Below are 27,951 nucleotides of genomic sequence, written 5' to 3' on the forward strand. Positions count from 1 at the left end.
GCACTCATCCGCATCTTCTTCTTCGTCAGCTTCTCTGGTTCTTCTCATCTTCATCATCCCCATGAAATTTATTAACCGGCTGCCTAATTCTGCTTGAATTCAACTTTACCGTGATATTTAGAGGTTCTTTTATCATTTCATTTCAATATCTCATCCTTTGCAATAAACATGTTTATATGTTATCAAAGTAATTATTTTTTGGGTCGTTTCATACTGAATTTCTCTTTGCCAAGCTTTATAGCTTTTTTTTGTAATACATAATTCATTCAAGACGTTCTCGTTGTTAGTTACTATAACTTCATAACATGACACACCTGCTTTATTCTACTTTCAGATTACTTACAGAGATGTTGCAGCAATCACAAGATGCTTTGGGTGGTTCAAGAGACTGGACTGAAGTTGAGGTGTTGTTTCATTGCCCATGGGTTTTTGGTTTCCTGTTACTTTTAATAATTCTTGTTTATAAATTTTCCCTTTTACATCGTCCGCTTGTTAATTTTTGTGCCAAGTTTAATTAGCTTTATATCATTTTATTTTCTTATTAGAAAATTTTCTTCTGCAATGACTTATACGAGTTTTATTGAAGGCTGCACCCATCCTGATAGCTGAAACATTTAATTTGTATCTAACCACCACTACTTGTAACCAGAGAATAGAAGTAAGGAGTGACTGTGGACTATGATATATAGGAACTCCACGGTTCAGCTTCTTTTAGACCGACTTGAGGACAGAAGCCTAGGCCTTGATGGGCCACTCCCCTCACATGGTTATCTCTCTATAGGCTGTTTAAAAATAACATCGATAAGAGCTCTTAGGAAATTGCCCAAGAATACCAACAAAAGATTAAGCTTTTATAAGAGATGCAGGAACTCTTTTGACAATATAAAAACAGAAATGCTGATATATAAATCACTATTTTATTCTTGCATAAACTTTTTCATTCTCAAAACCCATAAAACTATTGCATCAGGGAGATAACAAAAAAAGAAAGATGTGATGCAGAAATTAATGGCTAATCTGAACAGTTTCTGACAAATAGCTAAAATTAGACATCCATTGCCAAAACAGACAATCACAAGATTTATTAAGTGATATATTTTGATTTCATATCAAAAGTATGGCTTTCCAAACAAATTTTTAGAATGGAGATGCACACGGAATGTAGTATTTCAAGGTCATAAAAAAATTTCGGAGTGGTTCAAAATCTGAGATGAACACAGCAATACATGTCTCAGAGCAATGACATGTAATGAGTGACTCTTTATTTATTTTTTATCAAAAGTACTTTGTTTTACATGGATGTTACCTATAACATAATTTAACAAGTACACCATTATAACATTAAGGGAGCACGGTTTCTCAAACCCAGCAGCACTAAACCCTGGTCAGTGGTCCATTTCATTGGAGGTATATTTGTTGGAGCTGCCTCTTAGCTTTCTTATCACTGGTTTCTTGAGTGCCTTTCAGAAAAGTCAGTTGCTATTACCTACAAAGGCTGTCCATCTGTGTTGCAGACCTTTAGAATAACAAATTCAGACTTGTAGAGCAGAAGAGTCAGACCTGTAGACAGAGAATTCCAGAAGAAAGCCTCCAGATTACTCAAGATTGTGGATCTCTCACAAGAAAAAATATTCAAGTAAAATTCACAGCCTTCAGAATGTAAACTCAGCAACAAATTGTAATTCAATACTGAATGAAAAGAGAAATAACAGATTCAATTTCAGTAGTAATCGCAGCATCTAATTATAGAAATTAACATAACCAATGCAATAACAATCTAATTAATCAAAGCAATAGAACACAGCAATTAAAATGACACAGAAACAACTTTAAAGCAATTTAGTAACAAATCAATTTTGCAAAGTCCTCTGCTGTCTCTTCTCGTATTTATAGGCAGTCTTTCTCTTCCACTTTCCTCATGGCTGCTTAATTTCTTGCTTAATCTTCTGCCCACGTTGGCCTCTTTCCCACTAATCCATTTCCTTCCAAATGATCAGGGCCACTTCCAGTTACTTGCTGCACTTTCTCCACTTCCAGCTGGATCATCTTGTGGGCTGCCCTTTTGGATTTTAGTTTTAGGCCTGCGAAAATAAACTCTGGAAATGAGGCTTCCATCAATACCCCCCCCCCCCCCCCCCCCTCTATGGACTTTCACCTTGTCCTCAAGGTGAAAAGATGGGAATTGCTCATTTAATTCTACAAATTCCTCCCAAGAATTTTCGCAATCAGGTAAGTTATGCCATTTAATAAGAACTTCTAAGTGGCTATTTTTAGAATAACGAGTATCCAGCAATGACTCTGGTTGTAGTTGTAATTCTAGCTCATCAGATAGGCATAAAGGCAAAGGCTGTGACTGAACTGAGGCACCTATAACCCTTTTAAGCTGGGAAACGTGAAACACCGGGTGGATTTTAACTCCATGAGGTAATGCCAAGCGATAAGCAACTGAGCCAATTTTTTCTGTAATTTCGTAAGGTCCATAGAACCGTGGACTCAGTTTTTCATTGGGTCTTTTAACCAAATTCTTGAAACGGTAAAGTTGTAATTTAAGAAATACTTTATCTCCTACTTCAAAGTGCACTTCTCGCCTTTTTAAATCAGCTTGCCTTTTCATGCGCTCCCATGCGATATTCAATTTTTCCTTCAATTCAGTTAGAATAACATCACGCTGCTGAAGGTAGTTATTCACATTATCAATTTTTGAAGTAGCAGAGTCCCATCGGAGCAAAGTAGGAGGGTCACGTCCATAAACAGTCTTAAATGGGGTCATACCAATAGAGCTATGAAATGTGGTGTTGTATTAGTATTCTGCCCACGACAGCCACTTAATCCACCCACGAGGCTGTTGAACACAGAAACAACGAAGATAAGTCTCGAGGGTTCTATTCACAATCTCAGTTTGACCATCGGTCTGTGGATGGTAAGCACTGCTGGATTTTAAAGTGGTACCCACAGAACAAAATAGCTCAGCCCAAAATTGACTCATAAATAAACTATCTCGATCGGACACAATTGAACGAGGGTAGCCATAGAGACGAACAATTTCTTTAGTGAATATGATAGCTACTTCTTTTGCTGTGTAAGGGTGAGAGAGGGCCAAGAAGTGACTGTACTTCGTCAGTCGATCTACCACCACTAAAATAGTATCGCCTTTATTAGATCGAGGTAGGCCGCCAATGAAATCCATTGAAATGTCTTTCTAAATTCTATCCGACATTGGCAAAGGATGCAATAATCGTGCAAGACTTATAGCCTCGTATTTGTTGCGTTGGCACATTTCACAACTTACGACAAAGTCTTTAATAATTTTTTTCATTCCGAGCCAATAAAACACTGCAGCAATCCTTTTATAAGTTTGAAAAAATCCCGAATGGCCTCCGAATGGGGAAGAGTGGAACTCATTCAGGATTATTGGAAGAATATTAGACTGAGGAGTGATAACCAATCTCTTTTTGTAGAACAAAGTGCCGTGCTTCAACTCAAAATTGGCGTGACTTGTTGGATCCTTTAATAAATCCTGTATTATACCTTTGTAATGAGCATCATTGTGAACCTCTTCATCTATAATGGCACCGTCTATCCAATGGCTTGCAGAGAGAGAGTTCAGTGACATTGATTCTAAGGGTAGCCTAGATAGAGCATCTGCAGCTTTGTTTTCTACCCCAGGGCGGTATTGTATTTCAAAATCATATCCCAATAGCTTCATAACCCATCTCTATTGATTGCCGCTGATAATTGTCTGTTCCATAAGGTGTTTGAGGCTCTTTTGATCGATGCGGACAATAAAGTGCCTTCCCAATAAATAATGATGCCATTTTTGAAGGGCTATGACAATGGCCATTAACTCTTTTTCGTAAATTGATTTTGCCTTATTTCATTGTGATAGTGCATGACTCATGAAGGATATTGGTCGATTCCCTTGCATAAGAACAACTCCAATTCCGTTAGCTAAGGCATCTGTTTCAACAATAAAGGTTTGAGTGAAATCTGGCATGGCAAGTACAGGGACAGTGATCATGGCTCTCTTGAGGGCTTCGAATGCGGTCGTTGCTTCATCATTCAACTGAAAAGAGTTCTTCTTTAATAATTGAGTGAGTGGGGCTGCAATTCCTCCATAATCTTGCATAAAACGTCTATAATAACCGGTGAGACCCAACAATCCACGAAGTTCACTGATATTTCTCGGACGTGGCCAGTCAACCATACATTGAATCTTTCTAGGGTCAGCGGCAACTCTCTCGGCTGAAATGATATGGCCTAAGTATTCAAGACGAGATGCCTTAAATAAGCACTTCTTTCGATTCAACACCAATTGATGCTTGGAAAGAAGGCGCAAGGCTGTATCTAAGTGCTTCAGGTGGTCTGCCAATGTCTTGCTATAGATTAAGATATCATCAAAAAAGACAAGGATAAAATGTCTTAATTAGTCTAAAAAAATTTCATTCACCAAGGCTTGAAAAGTAACTGGAGCATTAGATAACCCAAACGACATTACTAAGAATTCATAATGACCATTATGGGTTCGAAATGTAGTTTTTTCTACATCAGCTTCCACGATATGTATTTGATGATATCCAAACTTTAAATCTAGCTTACTAAAAATAGTTGCACCAGATAATTCATCTAAAAGTTCATCAATAGCAGGTATAGAGAACTTACTTGGGATGGTGAGTTTGTTTAATGCCCTGTAGTCCATGCAAAAACACCAGCCTCTTTTTTTTTGGACGAATAACACCAAATTGGAATAGGGGTTGACACTAGAGCGAATGATACTGGCTTGTAGCATTTCATGAACTTGCCTTTCAACTTCATTCTTTTGGTCGTGGGGATATCGATAAGGTCGGATATTTAGTGGTGTGGCTCTTTCAATCAAGCGTATGACATGGTCATGAGGACACCGTGGGGGAAGACTTTTTGGTTCGTCAAATAATTGGTGATAATTCTGTAGTAGGGAAGAAACTTCCAGTGTCGATTGCTCTTCTAAAAGGAAATTAATGTCTGCTATAGCCAACTCAATTAAGTATCCCATCTTGCTTTTTTTTAATGTCTTCTAGATAGATTTGTGAGAGGTTTCTCGAGTGTCTAAGGAAGGATCTCCTTGAAGTGTGACTTGTTGCCCTTTCCATTCGAACCACATTGTTAACGAATTCCAGTCATTGCGCACTATGCCAAGGGTGGCTAGCCAATCCATTCCGAGAATGACGTCGATATTGCCCAATTGAAATACTAAATAGTTTTGCACAAACTCAAGTTCTCCCATCGTCAGCTTAACGTTATTACAAATACCGTCTCCTGTGATTTGTTTCCCTGTTTCAACTGTCACTGTAAATCGTTTCTATTGAACAGGCAACGCTAAAGCGGACACCAATTGTTGAGAGAGAAAACTGTTGGTCGCTCCACAGTTAATTAAAACGATTACTGGTTCTCCCATTATAACGCCCTGTAGTTTCATTGTTTTGGGGGAGTTTACCCCTGCCACTGAATGACGAGATAGTTTAATGGTTGGTGGCTTCATTGGTTGCATTTCATCGTCGTCCACTGGAGAATCTACTTCTTCCATTATATCACTCTCACAAAGCATCAGTCGAAATTGCTTATATGGACAGTCATGGGTGGGGCTGTATTTGTCACCGCAGTTGTAACAAAGTTTTTGTTCATTTTGAAACTTGAGTTCTTGTTGGGAGAGGTGTCGAGACTGCTGTGGTGGTGGTGTTTCTTGCTGGGAGAGACGTCGTGGTTGTTGTGGTAGTGGCGATCGTCTATTGAGAGAGACTGTAGTGGAGGTTGGTGTTTCTGTCGGTTGGGTAGAGCATTCGTCAGTACGGTGGAATGAAGTTTATGGTATGGATACGGATAACATAGTTATTGGGTGAGTTTCGATGACGCTTGAAGGTAGGTGCGGCGGGTTGAGGAGTGGACGTGGAATGGCTGGGTAGGGTGATGGGTTTTGGGCTGGGTTTGGATATATAGATGGGTAGATTGACTGGGTTTGGGTTGAATAGGTATGTGGGTAGAGATATTGGTCTTGGGGAGATGTAACGGGGTGGGCTTGTAGTTTGTGAAAAGTGTTTGTGTGTGGGCTTTGAGTTTGAGTTGGTGTGAGGTTTAGATTAGTGGTTTGGGCCAAAGAAAATTTGGTCATGTGGGGTTGCATAATAGTTGGATTGGTGAAATTAGAAATTGCTTGAGTGGATTGTTAGTGAGTGGGGCATTGATTTGGGTGTGAGCTTGTCATTTTGTTGGAAGGGTAAACTAAATAATGAGTGGGTGTACTCAGCAACAAGTTGGCCTGACCCGGAACCTGATAGGCTGCTCCAATTCGACCCAACCCGTGCAAAGCCCAATCTCTCTGCTTTATCTTAGCCACCATCTGCATTAGTGTTCTTAGATTTGCCGGTGCCAATAGATGCAACTCTGCCTAGATAGGATGTTTAAGGCCAGCCAAGAAGGCTCCGCGCACACATTCAATAGATACAGTCGGCAACATGGCGACTAACTATTCGAACCGTGCTCGGTATTTGGCCACTGTCCCTGTTTGTCGGTGAAGGATGATCTATTCATACGACGACCGATGTTACGACGATCTAAAACGAAGAAACAACTCATTTTTAAGCTCTCTCCACTCTCTGAATGGTTGCCACAACTCATGAAATTAAAACCATGATAGTGCTTCGCCTTCAAAACAAAGGATGACTGCTAGAAGCTGTTCTCGATCATCCATTCCATTCATCTGGAAGTATCGTTCAACCTTTGCAACCTAACCCCAAGGATTTTCTCCATTGAACACTGGTAGTTCCATCTTTCGGTGAAGGTGATCTCGTCGACACCCCTGTTCTATCAGAGGGTAACGGGGTATGAATTGTTGTCTTGAAGTTTCGCCATAAGTGGTTCTTAGACCATGAGAATGTGGTGGTGGAAAGGGACGTCCAAAGTTGTCTCCTACATTTATGGAATAATGAGTTTGTGAAGGAAGCATAGGGGAGGGATATGTCGGTTGTCCATGCAATGAGGTTGTGGTCATATGTGGTGTAATAGGAAAATGTGTTGACGGTTGGTCATTAGCTGGGGTTGAGGTAAGTGGTGGTAACTGCTGGCCATAAGGTGGCGTGGTGGTTGTAGGTGGTACAATTTCTGTTTCTTTGCCCTTAACATCCCGAAGAAGCAATTAACGAATTTCATGGAAATTGTTATCAATTTTGTCAAAATGGTTCGTCGATTGGCTTTCAGATTGCATGAATTTCTCGTCCATGAAGGCCACCTTGTCAGCCAAACTTTTTAGATCCTTTTCCAAATCTTCAACTTTTCTACCCATTCGAGTTTTCACCATAAACTAGATTCATCGGCTTTGATACCAAATTTGTTATAGACTTATAGAATAACAAATTCAGACTTGTAGAGTAGAAGAGTCAGACCTATAGACAAAGAATTCCAGAAGAAAGCCTCCAGATTACTCAAGATTGTGGATCTCTCACAAGAAAAAATATTCAAGTAAAATTCATAGCCTTCAGAATGTAAACTTAGCAACAAATTGTAATTCAATATTGAATGAAAAGAGAAATAAAAGGTTCAATTTCAATAGTAATTGCAACATCTAATTACAGAAATTAACATAACCAATGCAATAACAATCTAATTAATCAAAGCAATAGAACACAACAATTAAAATGACACAACAACAACTTTAAAGCAATTTAGTAACAAATCAATTCTGCAAAGTCCTCTGCCTTCTCTTCTCGTATTTATAGGCAGTCTTTCTCTTCCACTTTCCTCATGGCTGCTTAATTTCTTGCTTAATCTTCTGCCCACGTTGGTTTCTTTCCCACTAATCCATTTCCTTCTAAATGATTAGGGCCACTTCCAGTTACTTGCTGCACTTTCTCTATTTCCAGCATTTCCTCCGAATTTTCCAGAATATCCTCATCAGCCCTGCATCTCATGACACTTCCAGTTGGATCATCTTGTGGGCTGCCCTTTTGGATTTTAGTTTTAGGCCTGCGAAAATAACTCTGGAAATAAGGCTTCCATCAATCTGCAATTTCACGCTCATCACATAATTTATTTAGCAAGTATAAGTGCTTTGGTTGTGTATATTTGTTACTTGTTGAAGTATATATGATGTCTATCAATTCAAGATCTTTTGCCTACTTGTAGTATATAGTATATACTTCAGCATCCCTTGCATGAGAAAATGTTTTACTAGTAAATAGAAATATTTCACTATATTATATATTGATGCGTACCTGACTTCACCCTCTGTTTTCCCAGGCTGAATTTCCAGAAAATCACTCCACAGCAGACTTGCAGCTTCCTTCTTCCGCACCAGCCACACCAACATACAGATATCCAACCCTCAACAATTTCAACATCAACCAAGGTTCAATATTGTAAATGAATAAGCAATGAAACAGTGCATGTGTCAAACCACAATCAATGAAACAGTGTATTCATTAATCCTAGTTCTGTATACATTTAGTTTAATTACAAAATACATTCTCTTTTGATTGCAGAATCTAAATTCAGGTTACAAAATATTGGAGAACAAGTTCCACAAAATAGTAACAAAACATTTCACATGGCATTCGAGAGGCCTGCACCCTCCCTTACTTCTTTTCTGAATTTTTCCTCTGTCCTGCCTCTTCCCTACTCTCCTCCTATTCATCCCTTCCTTCCACTCTCACCAACTCTTTGCCACATATCATTTCCTCTTTTGGAGCTTCCTGGTCAAGGTTCACTGCCACCTGGGCCAATTGTTTTTCGCCAAGCTGGCTATGTCTTTTCCTACGTGTAACATATATGTTAGTTCTAACATATATGCACAGTATATATAATATAATGAAGCTTATCTTTTTTGCATCAGCTTGAAAGCATTTTTTTTTGGTTTATCTTTACAATTATTGGTGGACTTCAACATAATCATCTATAGCCTAGAACTAGGAAAATGAGGATTTAATTCAATTTTTGTGTGGTAGATGTGTTTTGGTGATTGCAACACCAAATCCTACTGGATTTGATCACTTCTACATTGCTGATGAAATTCAGCTCATAGTTGACAGGTGCATATGGTTTGTACAAGAAGCGGTGCATTTGACTTATAATCTACAAGAGTAGCATTCTTATTGTTTAAAGCTTCGCCATACAAAGACACACATTCCCACCTCCATATAGTAAGATTCTTAGAACTCAAAGATGCTTCATATACAGGTAAAAGATCTTTCTACTTTCGGCTTTGGCCTTTCTCTAGGGTCTGTCATCCATCTCCTAGTTGATAGGTTAAGATCATCATGTTTTGTAATACTTAAAGGAGGCAGGTAGTTTGCTTGCAACAGTTCATGAGAAATTTGACTTAACTGTGATCAGGGTAAAGATATGCTGTGCAAAGAAGTGGGAATATATTAATGGTCTCAACAGGTTATGGTAATTCTTCACCATACATTAGTTAACTTCATGAGGGGATCAATAAAAAGAAATTCATTCCATGCGCCCAACAAAATAAAAAAATTGCCTTGGCAATCTCAGATTTTTAATTAAACTAACGATAAAACACTTAAAAAGAATCCATTAGTGAATATGGGGTGGGGCAATCCTTTTTTATTTGCATAAACAAATGGGCATAAACAAGGAAAACTATTATCCTTCTGTTCTATTAGGTAGCAGATATATTAAACTTAATTTTGGCTTTCTTCTGATTTTTATCATCCGAATAATTTTTTTTTCTATCAGTAAACTATCATCGTAAGTTTAGATTATCTAAACTCTCTGTAACTGATTTGATTCTGAAACAAAATTCACTTATAATTACACAGGAGGCAAGCTTAGTTGTCCCCTTTTTCTCTTCTGTTATTGTCTCAATGGCCCAAGACACTGGACCCCTTTTATCACAAATTGCAGAATCACCGACAATCCTGCTTGGAGTGAGGATCTAACTTACTAATTCAATTTAGTTTGAATAATCTTGAAGTATGCTATTAGAGCTTACCATTTTTTTTAATTGCTGTCACTGCTTTTGTTATCATCTCATTTTTCCATTTGTAGCATTTGTTGGTTCTTTATGATATTTATATGACAACTCCTTTATTAATCTGCAATGAAGATATTCATAAAGAACCTGTATATGTACTTTTCATGATACTTGATTTTCGAGGACCATCAGTAGGAGGCTCATTTAACTCTCTTTAGAATTCTTTTGCTGAATATTATTCATAGAGTTACTTGCAATTAAACCGTGCTTATCTCTCATGCTTTAAGGTTCTTATACTTATGAATCTACAGTTCTTCCTTTGGTTGGTTTTTTGTCTCTCTGGTCTAATATTTCTCCAAATATGGTTAAGATACAGGTGCTTTGACCTCAAGTTGACTTTTGTATTCTCTAATTGATGATATATTCTTCCTTGTCATCATCTATTTAAATTACTCCATGGTATGAGTGCCATGAAGAATTACCATGATGTGAAGTAGCTCTTTATACTACCTACTGTAAAAATTGTGGTTGCTGCATACTCTTACTTTCTTCTCAATGGCTTCTTTTATCTTTGCCATGGAATACTTATAGGAAGAAATGTGATAAGTACTTGGAGAATGCTCTTGCTGGATTGACTAACCGACCCTGTTCCTAAAAGTAGAAATTTGCAGAAGCTTGTAAACTATTGTAGGGATAAGTTTTAATGGTTGAATTCTGTAAATGTAACAGTATGATTTTGCAATAAGAATGAGACAATAAACTTCAGTTGTATTGATTATGCTAAAAAAATATAGCCATGAGGTTTGTATATATACACTGCCCTTTCAATATTCATAACAAAAGAAAGATTAAACCAAAGCATGTTCAACAATTGCTCTAGATATTCTGTTCAACGGTCTCTCCTTCCAGTTCTAAGAGCTTTTTCAAGAGCTCCAGTCAAGCAAAAGGGCATAAGATGAATAGAGTTTGTATATTGCAATTATATTCAATGACATATAATTAAGGAGAATCTTTGTATTAAACTTCTTTGATTAATAATACCATCAATAATTATGTAATTTTGTTACATAAGCTTTCAATTGACACAAAAAAAAAGGGAAAATACAATATTTCCAATAAAAGGCTTAAATACAAGGTTCCTTGCAATGGACATAACATTAAATTCCCAACTAAGCTTAATTACAAGATTCCCGACAAAACATCAAAATATAACTCTCCCATAACATCTTAGTTGAAGGGACCCATTTCCAGTATTCGAGAGTTGGATCTCTCCTTCCTTGTTATATTATCTGATTTCTTCCTTGATGTCCTCCTTTCCTAGCAACCATAGTGGCTCCACCTTACACGAGTAGCTTTTCTAATTTCACAAGTCTTTGTGGACCCTACATGTTGTTGTTTGCTCTCTGCTTCATCCTTTGGTGGTAGGTTGCTGCTTATGTGTTTATTTCCTATCGGTTGTTGAACACCTATGGCTTCCAATAGATTAACGCTTGTACCTTTAGCCTTTCCTAGTTTCTTTTTCCTTACGTAAACTGTGTACCTAACATTTCCCCACCCATCGCGAGACACCTTGTCCCCAAGGTGTAGTTGTGAAAAAGCTGAGATATGTTCATGTAGGATTCCCACGAACACTCATGCTCGGACAACCCTTGCCATTTAATTAACAACTCTAACTCCCTTTGTGTAAAGTATCTATGGTTCAACACTCCCTCTGGTTGAACTTCCAGCTTAAGTCTTTCATTTAAACCTTTAGGTAATGCTTGACTGATAACATATTGCCCCAACTATTTTTTTAACTGGGAGACATGAAACACTAGATGTATTTTTAACGAAATCCGGTAGCCTTAGTTTGTAAGCAACTTGTCCAATCTTCTTTATCACCTCATAAAGGCCACAATAACAAGGACTCAATTTTTCATTCATGTGTGACACTAAAGAGCGAAAACGGTAAGGCTACAATTTTAAAAACATATAGTCTCCAACAGCGAACTCTATTTCTCTTGGGAGCAACCTAGGTTGCTTTTTAGCTTATCTAAAATTAATTTTTTTTGGCCAAAGGACTATTTCCTACCGAAGGATTGTTATATTTTCAAGTATCCTCCCTTTAACTTTGAAAATCCCAAAATACCCATTCATGAGTAGTTAAATTTAATGAAACTCTAACCCCTTAAAATTTTATCTCTTTTTTCCCCCCTAAACTTTAAAAACTAAAAGTTTTTCCTAAACCTGAGTTTTAAAAAATGATAGTTTCCCCCTAAGGTTTGGTTTTCAGATCTTCGACATCAAATTCGGAGCAGTTACAGGTTGTTTATCCCTCTCGAAGCTTTCTCTCCCTTCGACGGTCTCTCTCTACCCATTTGGACGTTTAATCGATGTCGAATGAGGCTTGAAAGACGACGAGAGATGAAGAGCTTCGTCAGGGAAGACGAAACTCTTCGTCTTTCAGAAGAAGATTGACGTTGAGCAGACGTCTAAATAGGTGGAGAGAGATTGTCAAAGGAAGAGGAAGCTTTGAAAGGGATAGACGATCTGTAATGTTACCGGATTTAACGTCGGAGATCTAGAAACCAAACCCTAGGGGGAAACTATCATTTTTTAAAACTTCGGTTAGACGAAAACTTTTAGTTTTTAAAGTTTAGGGGAGAAAAAAGAGATTATATTTTAGTTTATTTTTAATATTATAAATAAAATAACGATTTTACCCTTACTATCATTAAATTTAACTGCTCATGGATAGGTATTTGAGATTTTCAAAGTTAAAAAGATGATACTTGGGAAAATAGCAATCCTTGGGTGGGAAATAGTCCTTTGGCCATTTTTTTTCTTGAATCATGATATTTACCTCCTTTATTTTGGACTCTTCCTCCACCCATCTCAAAAGTAGCAAAAGATCCCTCCCATATACTATTTTGAAGGGTGTCATACCTGTCGAGTTGTGGAAAGTTGTGTTATACCAATATTCTGCCCATGCTACCCATTTAACCTAACTTTGTGGCTGCCCCATACAGAAACACCAAAGATAAGTTTCTTAAGCTTCGGTTTTCTTATTTATTTGGGGATGATAGGATGAACTAAATTTTAGAAAAGTCCTTACTGCCTTAAAGAGCTCATTTCAGAATCTGCTCATAAAGACACAATCTCGATCTATAACAATCGTGCAAGGGAACCTATGCAACCATGCAACTTCGCAAATAAAAATTCTAACAATATCTTTTGTTGTGAAGGGGTGTTTTACTAAGAGAAAGTGGGCATATTTAGATAAGTTGTCTACTACCACTAGAATGGTGTCAACGCCATTGATTTTTGGGAGACCCATTATAAAATCCATCGATAAGTCTTCCCATATTTGTGAAGGTATCAATAACAGTTGTAATAAACCCATTGGTGTTATGGCTGTGTACATCATCCTTTGGCTTACTTCATATTCCATCACATACTTTTTGATATCCATCTTTATGCCTTCTCGAAAGAAAATCGAAGCAACTTTTTTATATGTTCTAAAATATCCTGAATGACCTACACAAAGAGACAATTGAAATTCAGTAAGAAATTGAGAGATGAATTGTAAAGTCCTCAATAGCACCACTCTTCCCTTATAAAACAAGATGTCATTTCTAAAAACATAAATCTGATGAGTTATGGGGTCTTGTAGGAGTTATTGGATGATACTCTGCAGCTTCTTGTGTTCCCTAACTTCTTTTTGTATATCTTCTATTCTTATAAGTTGAGTAGACGAGATGACACGTAATTCTTTCATAAAACGGGGTTTCCTAGATAAGGCCTCAACGACTTTGTTTTCGCACCTCAACTTATAAACAATCTCAAAATCAAACGCAAGCATTTTGACTAATCATTTCTATTGATCTTGTCCCATAACCTTTTGATTTGTTAGATATCGAAGACTCTTTTAGTCATTTTGTAACTTGAAATGCCTTCCAAGTAGGTAGTATCTCCATTTTTGAAGGGTCATAACAATAGCCATCAATTCCTTTTTGTAAACCAACTTGTCTTGGTTTTTAAGAGACAAGGCTTTGCTCAAATAATATATTGGTTTCCTCTCTTGTATTAATACTGTTCTTAATCCTATTCCAGAAGCGTCGATCTCCACCACAAATTCTTTTGAAAAATCTGGTATGGTTAGCATCGAAACTGTCACCATGGCTGTCTTTAAGGATTCAAATACTTGCTACGTTTCGTCTCCCCACTTGAAAGCATTTTTCTTAAGTAGATTGGTTAGTGGGGCCATGATTTTGTCATATTCTTTGACAAACTATCGGTAATAACCCGTTAATCTTAGAAATCCTTGAAAGTCTTGGAGGTCTAGTGGTATTGATCATAAAACCATATCTTGAATTTTCTTTAAGTTGGCTTTGACTCCCTTCTTCGATATTACGTGCCTGAGGTACTCAATTCAATCCTACCCAAAAGAGCACTTTTTCTTATTCAACACTAGTTAATGATCCTACAAAAGATTTAATACAATCCTCAAATGTAATAAATGGTTTTCAAATGGCCAAACGACTATTTCCCACTCAAGGTATGCTGCAATCTTAAGTTTCTATCCTTTAACTTTGATAATATCAAACACCCACCTATGGCCGGTTAAATGTAACAGAACCCTAACCCCTGAAAATTTAATCTCATTTTCCCCCCTAAAAGTTCAAAAACTAACATTTTTTCCCTAAGCTAAGTTTGAAAAGATTGCATTTTCCCCCCCTAGAATTAAGTTTCCAATCCCCTTCACTTTCTCCGACGCCATCGCCAGCCGTCTCTCCCTTCTGACGGTTTCTCTTTCACCGACAACCCCGCTTAACGCCACCCCAATCCATCTGACACCGAGAGACGTCGTCTGGGAAGAGAAATCATCTTCCCAGATGAAAACAACTCATCTTCCCAGAGGATGACGAGTTGTCTCTTCTTTGTCTGGGAAGACGAAACTTAGTCTTCCACGGCTTCTCCGACACCAATTGGGTGTTCAAATGGGAGGAAAGAGATCGTCGAAAGGAGAGGGTGCTTTGGGAGGGAGAGGCCGTCGGTAATGGAGCCGGAGATGTCACTAGAGATTTCAAAAGGAAACCCTAGGGTGAAACTGTCATTTTTTAAAACTTAGGCTGGGGGAAAAAATAGTTTTTAAAGTTTAGAGGGGCAAAAAGGGATTCTATTTTAGTTTATTTTTAATATTATAGAGAAAAATGATGATTTTACCCTTACCACCATTAATTTTAACTGCTCATAGGTGGGTTTTTTGTATTTCCATAGTTAAAGGATGGAAACTTGAGATTGCAACATACCTTGGGTGGGAAATAGTCATTTGGCCTTTTCAAATTCCTAACTATAAATTAAGATATCATCAAAGAACACCAAAACGAATTTGCATAGATACAACTAAAATATATCATTCATTAAATGTTGGAAGGTGGTTGGTGCATTGGTTAATCTAAAAGGCATAACCTTGAACTCGTAATGGTCTTCATGTGTTTGAAAGGCTATTTTTTTGATATCCTCTACTCTTAAATTTGGTGGTATCTCGACTTAAGGTCTAATTTCCTAAATATTTTGGCTCCTACCAACTTGTCCAGAAGCTCATTAATTGTCAGAATAAAAAATGTATCCGAAATGGTGATGTTGTTTAATGTTTGATATTCGACGGAAAATCTCTAACTTTCACATTTTTTCTCACCAATATTCCGAGGCTTGAGGATGAACTAACGCTAGGTTGTATGATTCTTGTCGAGAATATTTCTTGCACTATCTTTTCAATCTCATTCTTCTGAAAATAAGGGTATCGATATGGTCTCAGGTTAAGTGGTTGTGAGGTTCCCAAAATAATGTTTCAAACTCTACTAACAAGCTTGTGATTTTTGGTATATTTTCTCCATTTTTTGCTTTTTTTGTTTTCTCTTGTGGCTTAATCCAAAACCCCTTTTCACCCTCAACAACCGATTCCGCTAACACTTTAAAAGAAGCCTTCAACCTAGTGAATCTCATATCTCTTTTAATTTCAACTAGTTTTCCACTCCACTTGAAATATATCGTTTGATTTTGCCAATTTACCTTCAGTTACCTAAGACAACTCAACTAGTCAATTCCTAATATTACGTCAACCTCCTAAACGAAATGAAAAAAAATCTCGAATGATGGTAATACCTTGGAATGATAGAGCTAAGTTTTTGCATTTCCCGACTCTTCTGATCTTTCTGTCATCCTTGAATGTCACAGCAAAATGAGTAGAGCTCATCAGAAGTGTTAGAATCTATACCAATTTTTTTGAAATAAAGTTGTGCATCGCTCTGCTATCTAATAAGATTGCTACCTTTCTTTCATGCAACTAACCTACGAGTTTCATGTTTTTTTGTGAGCTACATCCTACCACTGTGATAGAGTTCAGACAAGCTTTCATCTTTTTATCTTTCGTTAGCATTTCCTCTTCCATCAAGGTGTCATCGTCCTTTGTTCCTTCCTCATCACAGATCATAACTCGCATTTACCTGAAACAATACTTATGACCAAGAACGAACTTCTCCTTACACCGAAAATATAATCTTTTTTCAACATTGGAACTATACTTTACGTTAGACAATCATCAAAAACTACTGTTTCTTCTAAGTAGTGATTATGAGACATTGGTTGTTGTTAAAGCCCTAAAAAAGTTTAAGGTTGTCGGGGTGTTAGTATAGGTTATTGGTCAAGTGAAAGAAGGTGGATGGATTTAAGTTTGAGACAGATACGAGTTGGGTGCATTAACGGATCATGGGTTGGAGGATCCACGAGGTTGTGGGTTTGGGCTATAGAAGGAAGTGTTAATGGTTTTGGGCTAGAAAGTATGAGTTGTTGAGTTGGCTTGTGAGAAATTGGTGAAATAGGTTGGGTTCTTTAGGTGGGCTTTCTCAAGTCGAGGCTCTAGTTTGCTATCAATAATGAGGTTCTTCTTCTCCACCTGCCTGGTGTGTGACATCACTTCTTCTAACATCCAAGAAAAAAACATTTTAACCTTTATCCAAATCTTCTCCAATAGACTATTCATGAATACCACCGTCAGGGTTTCTTTTGTTAGTCTTTTGAAGGTTGCTGATAGGAGTTTGAATTGACTCTTAAATGCCTACACTACGGTAGTTTGTTAGAAGGCCAACAATTCCTCATAAGGCATCCAATAATCGTCTAGTTTAAATCGTATAAAGATTTCACTTTTGAACTCATCCCAGCTTGTAAATTGTTGCCTTTTTTCTCTTCATTACAGCTAATGCAAAACTTCTCCATCCATACATATCCCTGCCATGATTAACTTCTCTCTTTCCGTTAAAAGGTTGATTTGAAAATAACGTTCCACCTTCGATACCTAATCTAAAACTTTCTCTCAATTAAACAATGACAGTTCTTATCAGTAGTATTAGAGGTCCCATTTATTTCCTTCAAATGTATCCTCCTCTCTTAGTGCTCTTAGGTTTATTCTTCCCCCCTGTTACCTTTGACTTTCTTTGAAGGTGGTAACAACGGTTCCCACTAGTGGTGAATATGAAGGGAAGGGTTCTGAATGCATCAGAGCCTTACCCTTGTCATTTCCTTCTTTTACTAGGGTTGCTTTTCTTAGGTCACGTAAATACTCAATGGCTTCCATGTTCACCCTTATGTTGCTTACTTTGGAATTCATTTCCCCCACTTGTTGTTTCATCTCATCCATTCCCTTTTTTACTACTAACATTTCTGCCTCCAACGACTCTACTCGAGCTTTTATCTTTGTTATGGCTTTGATACTAGGAGATACAGACCTGGGTGTATTGCTTTAGATGTTTTGTTAAATGGTCTCTCCTCTCAGTTCTAAGATCTTCTTCAAGAGCTCCAGTCAAGCAAAAAGGCATCAGATGAATATAGTCCAAATATTGCAATTGTATTTAGTGACACATATAATTAAAAAAAATCTTTATATTAAATTTCTTTGATTAATAATACCATAAGTAATTCTATAATTATGTTACATAAGCTTTCAATTGACCAAAAAAAAAGGAAAAATATAATATTTTCAGCAAAAGACTTAAATACAAGGTTTCCTGCAATGGACATAATACTAAATTCTCAACTAGGCCTAATTACAAGATTCCCAGTAAAACATCAACAAAACATAACTCCCTTATAACATCTCAACTGAAATGACTCATTTTCAGTATCAAGAGTTGGACTTATCCTTTCCTTGTTATTCTTCTGATTTCTTCTTGCCTATCTTTTTCCTTCTCTTCCTTGGTATCCTCTTTTCTTGGCAACCATAGTGGTTCCACCTTACACGAGCAGCTTCTCTAATTTCATAAGTTTTTGTGGACCCCACCTTACATGTTGTTGTTTGCTCTCTGCTTTATCCTTTGGTGGTAGGTTACTGCTTATATGTTTCTTTCCTATTAGTTACTGAACACCTATAGCTTCTAGCAGATTGGCTCTGTACCTTTGAACCTTTCCTCTTTTCTTTTTCCTTACGTAAACGTTGTACCTAACAAAATCTCTAAGAACAGTGACATGAATCATAAATAGAAGCAAAATACAAAAGGTGAACTAAACCTAGTTGCCATTCTCAAAATCCATTCTAGCTTTTGAGAAGTTGGCTTTCTCCTCAGTTTCCTTCTTTTACAATTTTCTTCTTTACCTTTTCTAGGTCCTTTTTTCATTACTTATTATTGTTGCTCTCCCAATTTTGTTGCACTAACTCAGCATACAATATCTTCATGGTTCCTTAGATTTTCTACATGTCTCTATTTTCTTCTTGTTGATCTACTGCTTGTGTAATTTCTAGAGTGTTGCCATCTGTTACTTTCATAACTTGTCCACCTATATTATTATTAATGGTGTCACTTATCATCTTCACATCTTGTTCACTTGAGTTTGTATTTCTTCTTTTTCATGTATATCTAAACTCTAACATTACCCTTCCTATCCAAGGGCATTTTGTCCTTAAGGTGCAAGTGTGGAAAAGTCTAAATTAAGTTCTTGTATAGCTCCCAAGAGTTTTCACAATTTTTAGGCCATGTCACTTAACAAGAAATTCTAGATCTCCTTACTGTAAATACTAAAAATTTGACACCTTTTTAGGTTGTGCTTCTAACTCTCTTTATTCAAACAACATGGAAAAGGTAAGCTAGTCACTGAAGGTCTTATGCATTTCTTCAGTTGTGAAACATGAAAACCGGAGTGAATCTTTGTTGTTTTAGGAAACTTCAATCTGTATACAACCTATTCTATCTTTTCATCTATTTCGAATGGTTCATAAAAGCAAGGGTTTAGTTTTTCGTTTGGCCTTCAATCAAGAACCGAAATCTATAAGGTTGCAACTTCAAAAAGTCTTAATCCCCCACCATTAAATCCATTTCTCTTATATTTTTTTTTTTGCCATTCTCTTCATCCTTTCCTAGGTAGCACGGAGATTTCCTTTTAATCTATCCAAGACGTTATTTTGTTATTTGATCATCACATCTATCTCATCTGTTTTTATTGACTCTTCCACCAACCTTAAAAATGGCAGGGGGTCCCGCTCATATACCACTTTGGATAGTGACATACCCGCTAAGCCATTAAATATGGTGTTGTACTAATATTCTACCCATGGTAACCAATTTGGCTAAGTTTTTTGCTATTCAAAGCAAAAACATCTAAGGTAGGTCTGTAAGCTTTGGTTTGTCTATTGGTTTGAGGGTGATAAGCTAAGCTAAATTTGAGTGTTATCCTTGAGGCTTTAAATAATTCAAACCAAAAGCTGCTCATGAAGATATAGTCTCAATTCGAGACTATGGTGTAGGGAAAATTATAGAGCCTTACTATCTTTCTAATAAAGATACATGCAACATCCCTTGTTGTATAAGTGTGACAAACAACAATAAGATACCCATCTCTAAGCAGGTCTTGCATAATCTATCGTAACATATCATCTCTCGTCACTTCTTCCTATATTTCATTAATGCCAATTAGGGCAATAGTTGGCATAGCCTTTAATTTATTTTCATCACTCGGTGATCCTAATAACTCATCAACTGCCTTATTTTCACACTTGAGTCGATAGACACTGTTGAAGTCAAATCCTTACATTTTTACCAATAATTTTTGCTACTCAAGTCTCATTATTTTTGTTCAATCAAAAACTTAAGGCTTCGTTGTCCGTTCTCACTTGGAAGTGGCGACCCAACAAATAGTGACACTATTTTAAAAGTTCCATAACGATCATCATTAGTTCATGTTCGTAAATTGATTTCTCCTTGTTCCAAGGTGATAATATCTTACTTAGATACGCCATATGTCTCCTAACTTGCATGAGGATAGCCCCCAACCTCGATTTGGATGCATTAGTCTTGATTATAAATTCCTTTGAGAAGTTAGACATCACTAGAAATGATATAGTTACCATGACCCCTTTAAGAGCTTTGAACACCCCTTATGCTTTGCTGCTCCACCAGAAAGAATTTTTCTTTAACAAATTAGTCAAAGGTTTTGCAATTTTTTCATGCCCACACACAAACCTTCGATAATATTTTATGAGACCCAAGAAACCCCTCAAGTCTCGCAGGTCTTGTAGAGTTGGCTAACTTTGCATATCATTGATTTTTTGGGGATCAGCTTTGACTCCCTTTTTCAACACAATGCAACCTAAGTAATTAATTCTATCTAGATCAAACTGACATTTTTTCTTATAAACCACAAGATGGTGAGTTTGCAATAGTTCCAACACCTTCTATAAATGTCATAGGTGGTTACTAAACCTTTTACTATATACCAATATGTCATTTAAAAAAAAAAAATAGCTAACACAAACTTCCTTGAGAATAAGTCGAATATATTGTTCATCAAACTTTGAAAGGTTGTTAGTTAGTTTGATAAGCCAAATAGCATCACTAAAAATTCACAGTGATTATTGTGCATTCAAAAAGTTGTCTTTTCACATTAGTTTTCTTAATTCGAATTTGATGATATCTCGATCATAGATCCAATTTATTGAAAATTTTGATGCCTACCAACTTATTGAGGAGCTCATTTATCATCGAAATAAAAAATTTATCAGGTATAATGAGACAGTTCAATGTCCTGTAGTCAACACAAAACCTCTAACTTTCATCCTTCTTTCTTATCAACAATACTAGGCTTGAATATGGACTCATGTTAGATCATTTTATTCTCGCCATCAACATCTCTTTCATGATTATTTTTATCACATTCTTTTGAAAATGTGAGCAACAATAGAGTCTTAAGTTGGGTGGTTGTGCTCATTCCACTAACCAGATGACATAGTCTTACTTTATTTTTAGAGGTAAGTCGTGGGGCTCCTTAAATATGTCTTCAAATTCATTCAATAAAGGCATTAAATCAAATGGAATCTCTTCAACTTCGATCTTAAATGTCTCTTTTTCATCCCTTGATTTTAAGAAAAACCATCGCCCCTATGTGTGACAAGCTTTAGTAAAATCCTTATTGATGACTCCAACTTAAACAACAGAACACCCTTCTTTATCTTTACTTTTTGTCCTTCCCACTCAAACCTTATTTTCTGTTTTTCCTAATTCGATGTCACCTCTCCTAATTGACTTAACCACTCAATGTTGAGTATTACATCCACTCACTCAATCTAAAAGGAAAAATTTTTTCAACTATCTGGACCCCCTAGACAATCAACCACTCTTTAATTTCTCTCTACTTATTTCACCTTTCTGTGATCCCTCAACACCATAACAAAGTTAGTGGGCCTAATAGGAATTTGTAGCTTGGTCATCATTTGTCTGAGATGAAATTGTGCATCGTTTTGATGTCTAGTAGTACTAACATTTTTTTCCTTTACTATTCTGATGAACTTCATTGTCTTTAGAGAGTCAATTCCCACTACTGAGCTGGAGTTTAAACTCACTTCCAACTTTTTACCTTTGATCACTTCTTCCACTACCCCCTCTTCTTCATCTTCCCATGTCTCATCTTCGCAGGCAATCCTCACTTAGAGCTATCAAAATTGGCACCAATATCCCTAAAGTGTATTTCTTATCATATTTGAAACATAACCCTTTCTCATTCTCGGAACAATATTCTTTGTCAAATAATCATCAAGAATTACTGTCTTTTTATTGGTTAGAGGATGACATGATGAAATGTTTGGAACCCTAATTGAAGACACAACATTCGTGTAAGGGAGCACATTGTTTGCTCTATTTTGGCTAAAGAGGCAATGGTTTAAGGGAAGGTGATCTAGGCAATGTGTTTGGGTCGTTGGTGGGTTAGTTATTGGGTGGTTTGGTTGATTAGTTGAGTTGTTTGTTCGATTGAAATTGTATTGAGTATTGGGTATTGGGCCAAGTATTTAGATGTTGTAATAGGCTCTTAAACACAACAATTAGGTTTGTGTTTAGGGAAGAAGGATGTTGGGCCACGGTGTATAAGGCCTTGGGGAAAGATTTCTCAGATCGAACCTTTGATTCATTCTCTATCAACGTATTTTTTGTTTCGATTTCCTGCACTCTCTCTATCGTCTCCTCTAGTGATGTTGACTGAAACAACCTCACCTTCTCCCTAAGTTCATCAGTAACCCATTCATAAATATCACCGTTAGTATATTATCCAATAACTCTTCAACTTTTGTCAATTATAGCTCAAACTGGCATCTATGCTCATGAACCAAATTGATTAGGCAAATGGAGAACAACTCTTCCTAAGTTATCTGTTCGTCTAGTCTAAAGCATTTGAGGGTTAAATTTTGGAATTCTTCCCAACCGAAGAATGGTTACCTTCTCTTATTCTATCAAAACCAATGAAATGTCACTCCTCCCATACACAACCCCTACTGTTGTAAGTCTTTCCAACTTCGATATTCTATTGATATCAAAATATCATTCAGCTTTCTCCAACCATTCTAAAATATGTTCCCTATCAAAAAACGACAAGTCTAATTGGCAGAACTGAACATCCTTGCAAACTCATCTCCAGTAATAACCTAACCTTCTTTTGTTCTTAATCGTTTCCTCATCTTCTACTATTTCCTATATCCTTATTGGCAGAGATGATGGGTTAGAGTTGGTTCCCTTTCAACAAGTGTTGTATTATTCTAACCCAAGGTCTGAAATGAGGATAGTCCAAGGTTCATCAATGTTTTCCTTTTGTCACCACCATCTTTTGCGACCTTAACCCTTTTAAGATCCTGGAGTTACCTCTTTATAACCTCCATAATGCTCTCTAGACATTCCAACCTAGCTTGGGTATCACTTATCTTCTCTTTTACTTCTTTGTTCATATCTTCTAGTCGACTACCCATATTTGTTATTTTATTGTGAACCACTGACATTTCCTTCTAAAGCTCTTCCACTCGGTTCTTCATCCTTATCATGCTATGATATCAATTGATAAGTACCTAGAGAATGCTCTTGTTAGATTAACCAACTGACCTTGTTCCTAGAAGTAGAAATCTGCAAAAGCTTGTAAACTATTGTAAGGATAAGTTTCAATGGTTGAATTATGTCAATGTAACAATATGATTTTGTAATAACACTAAGACAATAAACTTCAATTGTATTGATTATGCTACGGAAATATAGCCATGAGGTTTATACATATACATTGCCTTCTTAATATTCATAACAAAAGAAAGATTAAACCAAAGCATATTCAACAACTTGAATCTCTAGGGACAATGGTACAAAAGGTGAACTAAACCTAGTTGCCACTCTTAAAGTCCACTCCAGCTTTCAAGAGGTTGGCTCTCTCCTCAATTTCCTTCTTTCACAATTTTCTTCTTTGCCTTCTCCATACTCTCCAGGTCCTTTTTTCTTTGCCTATTGATGCTGCTCTCCTAATCTTGTTGCACCAACTTAGGATACAATATCTTCATGGTTCCCTCATTTTCCTGCATGTCCCTATTTTCTTGTTGTTCGTTTGCTGCTAGTGTAATTTTTGAAGTGTTGCCATATGCTACTTTCACAACATATCCACCTATGTTAGTATTAATGGTGTCATTTGTCATCTTCACATCCTATTAACTTGAGTTTGCATTTCTTTTTCCTCTCTTGTTCTTCACATACACTCGAGCTCTAACAAAATGATTGTAAAACATATGCAAAACCTTAGCCTTCCCATCATGAAGCAAGTTTTTCCTTTTGTTGAGCAGCTCCCTCCTTTGTACATGTACTTAGTAAAAGGAAGAGAAGATTTCACTCCTGAACTAGAAGAAACTAGCCGACTTGTATGCTTAATCTCTACCTATTTATTACCTCAATTTTTTTTTAGTTATTTATGTGATGAACATTTGCTTGTTTCTACTAAGATTTCCTTGTTTTCCATTCGTGTTTGAATTTTGTTATTTTATAAAATTTGACATCTTGATCTTGTAATGTTCTTTTTCAAATTATTTTTTTTAACTTCTCTCTCTGTAATGTGTTTTCAGTTATTTAAAAGTGGTGTTATCAAATGGTAGTATGATACTTTTTGTTAAGCTTGAATATTACATGTTTGCACTAGGTTTCCCAAATGGGATGCTTATTGAATGGATAAAATAGTACTACAATAAACTGCACTACCCTCTGAATTGTAGTTTTTTTTATGATTAAGTGATTTTGAATTAAAGATAAAATAACCCCTGATTACATAGTGATAAATTATTATTGGTGTACAAATTTGTGTAAATTGTTTGTGAACATAATGCTACTCCACAAGTGTACAGGGCTGTCTAGGTCATTCCAGGTGATTGCAGTTTCCCCACAGACCCACTGAGTCTTTCAACAATTTGTGTGGTGAGAAATTCAGCTCCACTTCCACACAACAATAAAAAGACGGCTCTGACTATCATAAAAGCACCAAAAAAAGGCTTATTTTTCTAAAAACCAAACTTGATAAGTTGTAAATACTTACATAGATACATCAGCTGGAAAATGTTTACATTGATTATGGCTCTGAGTTCTCAACAACACAAATTTCTCATCCAAGTAAACAAGGAACAAGTCTCAAGGATAAATTTCTAATCTAAGTACACAAGCAACTACATATAGTTCGTGGAGACATTTCTCAAAGTAAAACAACTAGATATATTCTGAGGAAGTCAACCTCCTCATTGTCTATAGTATCTATTCTTCATGATAAAGATACAAGCCGAGACCAAACCGAGCACAAGCTCTGCAGAAAGCAACTTCCTCCGCTGAAGCGACTGGGTCTACAATGTCACTGTCACTTGAAGATACTGTGCCAGTTGACTCACGGTGTGCCTGTAACAGCATACGCCGTCAAAATATAAAGATGAATCAATCACGCGTTTAGTTTACACCACACAAGGAAGTCTTGAACATCAAATAAGCTAAATCTGAAAGAATACAAGTTGAATTTTTTGTAATTTCACGAAAAGCCTATTCCTTTGATTAGTCCTGATAACAAGGGAAAAAGTCACTCAAATAGATGCATAACCAAAGGGTAACCAAAGACCTGAACTCTCAGGCAAGATTCACAAATCAAGGGAATTACACTCTCCATGGGACATGGTTATACAAATCACCATAATAGGTACTGTGATGAAATATACTTATATAGAGCAGCAGTAATCTTAGTATAACAACATGAACTACTAGCTAAGACATGCTTCATTTGAAAAATACACAAATCAATATCACAACCTCTACATATTGTACTTTCAATGAAGAAAAAAATAGATTAATTCACTTGAAATGATTATCTCACAAATTCTGGTAAAGTGCCTAACGTCGATGTATTGTAGTCAAAATTCTAATTCTGTACTCAAATAAATTGTTCGTTATTGTTAGCACAATTATATTAGACATCGCACAATGCTATACTTGGAAAGTAACATACCTAAGTTTACATGGCAAATGATTTAACAACTCATCTGATACAGTTGTGTCATTTATCACATCCAATTATTTATATAGCTTAGTCAATTCAATTATTGCAGCATTTGGGATACTTTTTTTGGGCATATGATTATTGTGCACACATTTAATAGGCCAGATTGTCATAAAATCTTTATATTAGTCCTATGCCTTGAGATAAATTAGTAGAATGAAACATTCAATTTCTGTCTTAACTGGGCAGAGATAAAATGTCTAATTTATCAAAATTAAAATTTCCAAATTGCCTAAATAGAGAACAAATAAGAAAAAGGAGGACTTGTAGATTTTTCAGGGAACAATGAATTGCTTTGATTTTTATAGTTTTAAGCTCCCCTTATAAATATTAAGTGACTTGGGGTAAAAAAAAAAAAAGGATTAAGTACATGAGAGTATCTAGATATCAAGCAAAGAGGTGCAAACAATTAACAGGTCAGATTAACATTAAAAATATATGAACTATTAGTGCTTTGTAGCTGGTTGATTTGAGTGGTGATATTGATTCATTAATTCTTGCAAAAATTCTGAAAATCTCACAGCAGCTAACAAGACATCAAATCTATGAATGACTATTAAACTTTCTCATCTATGATAATGCAGTAGAGTTACATGGCATTAAATGAATGATTCAGAGTAAGAAGAAGACCTCTCCATCGGATCCTCTGACAGTGAGTCGGTACACAACAGTGACATTACCATTGTCAGAGAAGATCACATCTCGCACTTCTCCACACCATCCTGAGCCACAAAGCTATAGCTGTTAATAACCAATCCTAGAAACAAATTCACTTCCATAGAAAGGACTGATTTCAGTGTATCCTTCTACATAATTATTTTGAATGTTATTGGTTGATCTTGAACAGTAATATAATGTTGAGAGAAAGAAGCACAAACCAGGGGCATAGAAACTCAACATCCTATTAGCATGATACCTGCAAATCAAAACCAAAAATAAATAAATAAATAGATAAATCAAATTAGGTTGGATCAGACAAAAACATGAATCAAGACATCATTAAAGATAACATTTCTACCAAGGAATGGACTTATGAAGAGGACTGATGACGTTATCGGGGATCCTCTTATTAAGATCTCGTAGAATTTCTGCTAGAGGACGAGTGATAGAGGAAGAATTGTTGAGCGGCACCACATAGTTGGAATTTGGGACTCCTTTCTTGCTAGTCTGACTATTTTCACTTCCATTGGCGTTGGCGCTTCCACTGCAGTAAGCAAATCCTGACCATCTGATTCTCCTGCTCTGATTCACTCTTACGAGGTTCTTAGTGATCCGGCAGGATGATGAAGATCTCGGGAGCAGGGAAACGGTGGCGTTTTGGGAGTTTGTTTGCAAACGCAATTGCAATGCCATTTCTGAAATTGCCAATGCAATAGGAATTGGAAACAGGAGGATTCAACCAATAGGAATTGGTTGCTGTTGGTCTATCTTCAACCAAAACGCAACTGCAATTACAATTGAATTCTTAAAAAATTGGCGACTTGGTTCCGAGTGGAAAAGCCACCTTATTGGGTATTTATATTGGCATTAACAATTAAAAAAGTTATTTGGACAAATAAAACCATAATTCTAAATCAATTAATTTAATTAAATATAATTTGTGTTGACGTGAAAAACCTAAAATCACCCGCTCCGTACTATTTTGTTGAATGAACTAGACTATTGAATATGTTGGTGTCCCACATCAAGAAGGAGGCCTGGATATGATCTGAATAGATTAAGTGAAGAAAGTTAGTTTAGTTTAAATCAGATTGATTTGAATTCGTTTAATTCAAATTTATTTAATTTAAATTTAAACGATTGAGGTTAGAAGATTTCACTTATTTTTTAAATTAAACTGAATTCGAGCTATGAGATGTTCAATTTGAATTCATAGTTTAAATTTATATCTCGATTCAGTTTGAATCAATTTAAACTCATAGTTCGAATTGATGGTTCAAATTTATAGCTTAAATCAATAACTTTGAATATTATTTAGATAAAATAATATCGTTTTATCAATAAACTATAAATTCGAGTCACGAATTTTAATCATGAATTCGAACCAAATCGAACCATAAATTTCAATTATTAATTCAAGCTATAAAATTAAATTGAACTCAAACTGAACTGAGTTAAACTATTTTTCTTTCAAATTGAATTCAAAT

General features: G+C 36.2%; 1 protein-coding gene and 1 pseudogene across 1 annotated transcript; one reads left to right on the forward strand and one right to left on the reverse strand.

Annotated features, from left to right (window-relative positions):
- Positions 1 to 7: 7 nt before the first annotated feature.
- LOC123227660 lies at positions 8 to 10,322 on the forward strand (annotated as a pseudogene).
- A 14,461-nt stretch (positions 10,323 to 24,783) lies between these two features.
- Positions 24,784 to 27,337, reverse strand: LOC123226962 (DNA repair RAD52-like protein 2, chloroplastic). The gene is made up of 4 exons (XM_044651548.1): positions 26,823 to 27,337; positions 26,683 to 26,720; positions 26,435 to 26,526; positions 24,784 to 25,155 (listed from the first exon to the last, which is right to left on the reverse strand). The coding sequence occupies exons 1-4, from the start codon at positions 27,155 to 27,157 to the stop codon at positions 25,018 to 25,020; spliced, it is 603 nt and encodes a 200-aa protein (XP_044507483.1). The 5' UTR covers positions 27,158 to 27,337; the 3' UTR covers positions 24,784 to 25,017.
- Between the last annotated feature and the right edge of the window lie 614 nt (positions 27,338 to 27,951).

Source organism: Mangifera indica, chromosome 10 (assembly GCF_011075055.1).
Source record: "Mangifera indica cultivar Alphonso chromosome 10, CATAS_Mindica_2.1, whole genome shotgun sequence".
Taxonomy (NCBI): domain Eukaryota; kingdom Viridiplantae; phylum Streptophyta; class Magnoliopsida; order Sapindales; family Anacardiaceae; genus Mangifera; species Mangifera indica.

Bases quoted from the DNA above. Each gene is read 5' to 3' on its own strand.
- LOC123226962 (XM_044651548.1), bottom strand. From the start codon at position 27,157: ATGGCATTGCAATTGCGTTTGCAAACAAACTCCCAAAACGCCACCGTT. The intron at 26,527-26,682 runs GTTTGTGCTTCT...TTTGTGGCTCAG, and splicing joins GTTGAGTTTCTATGCCCCTG to GATGGTGTGGAGAAGTGCGA. The intron at 25,156-26,434 runs GTCTTCTTCTTA...ATGCTGTTACAG, and splicing joins TCAGAGGATCCGATGGAGAG to GCACACCGTGAGTCAACTGG.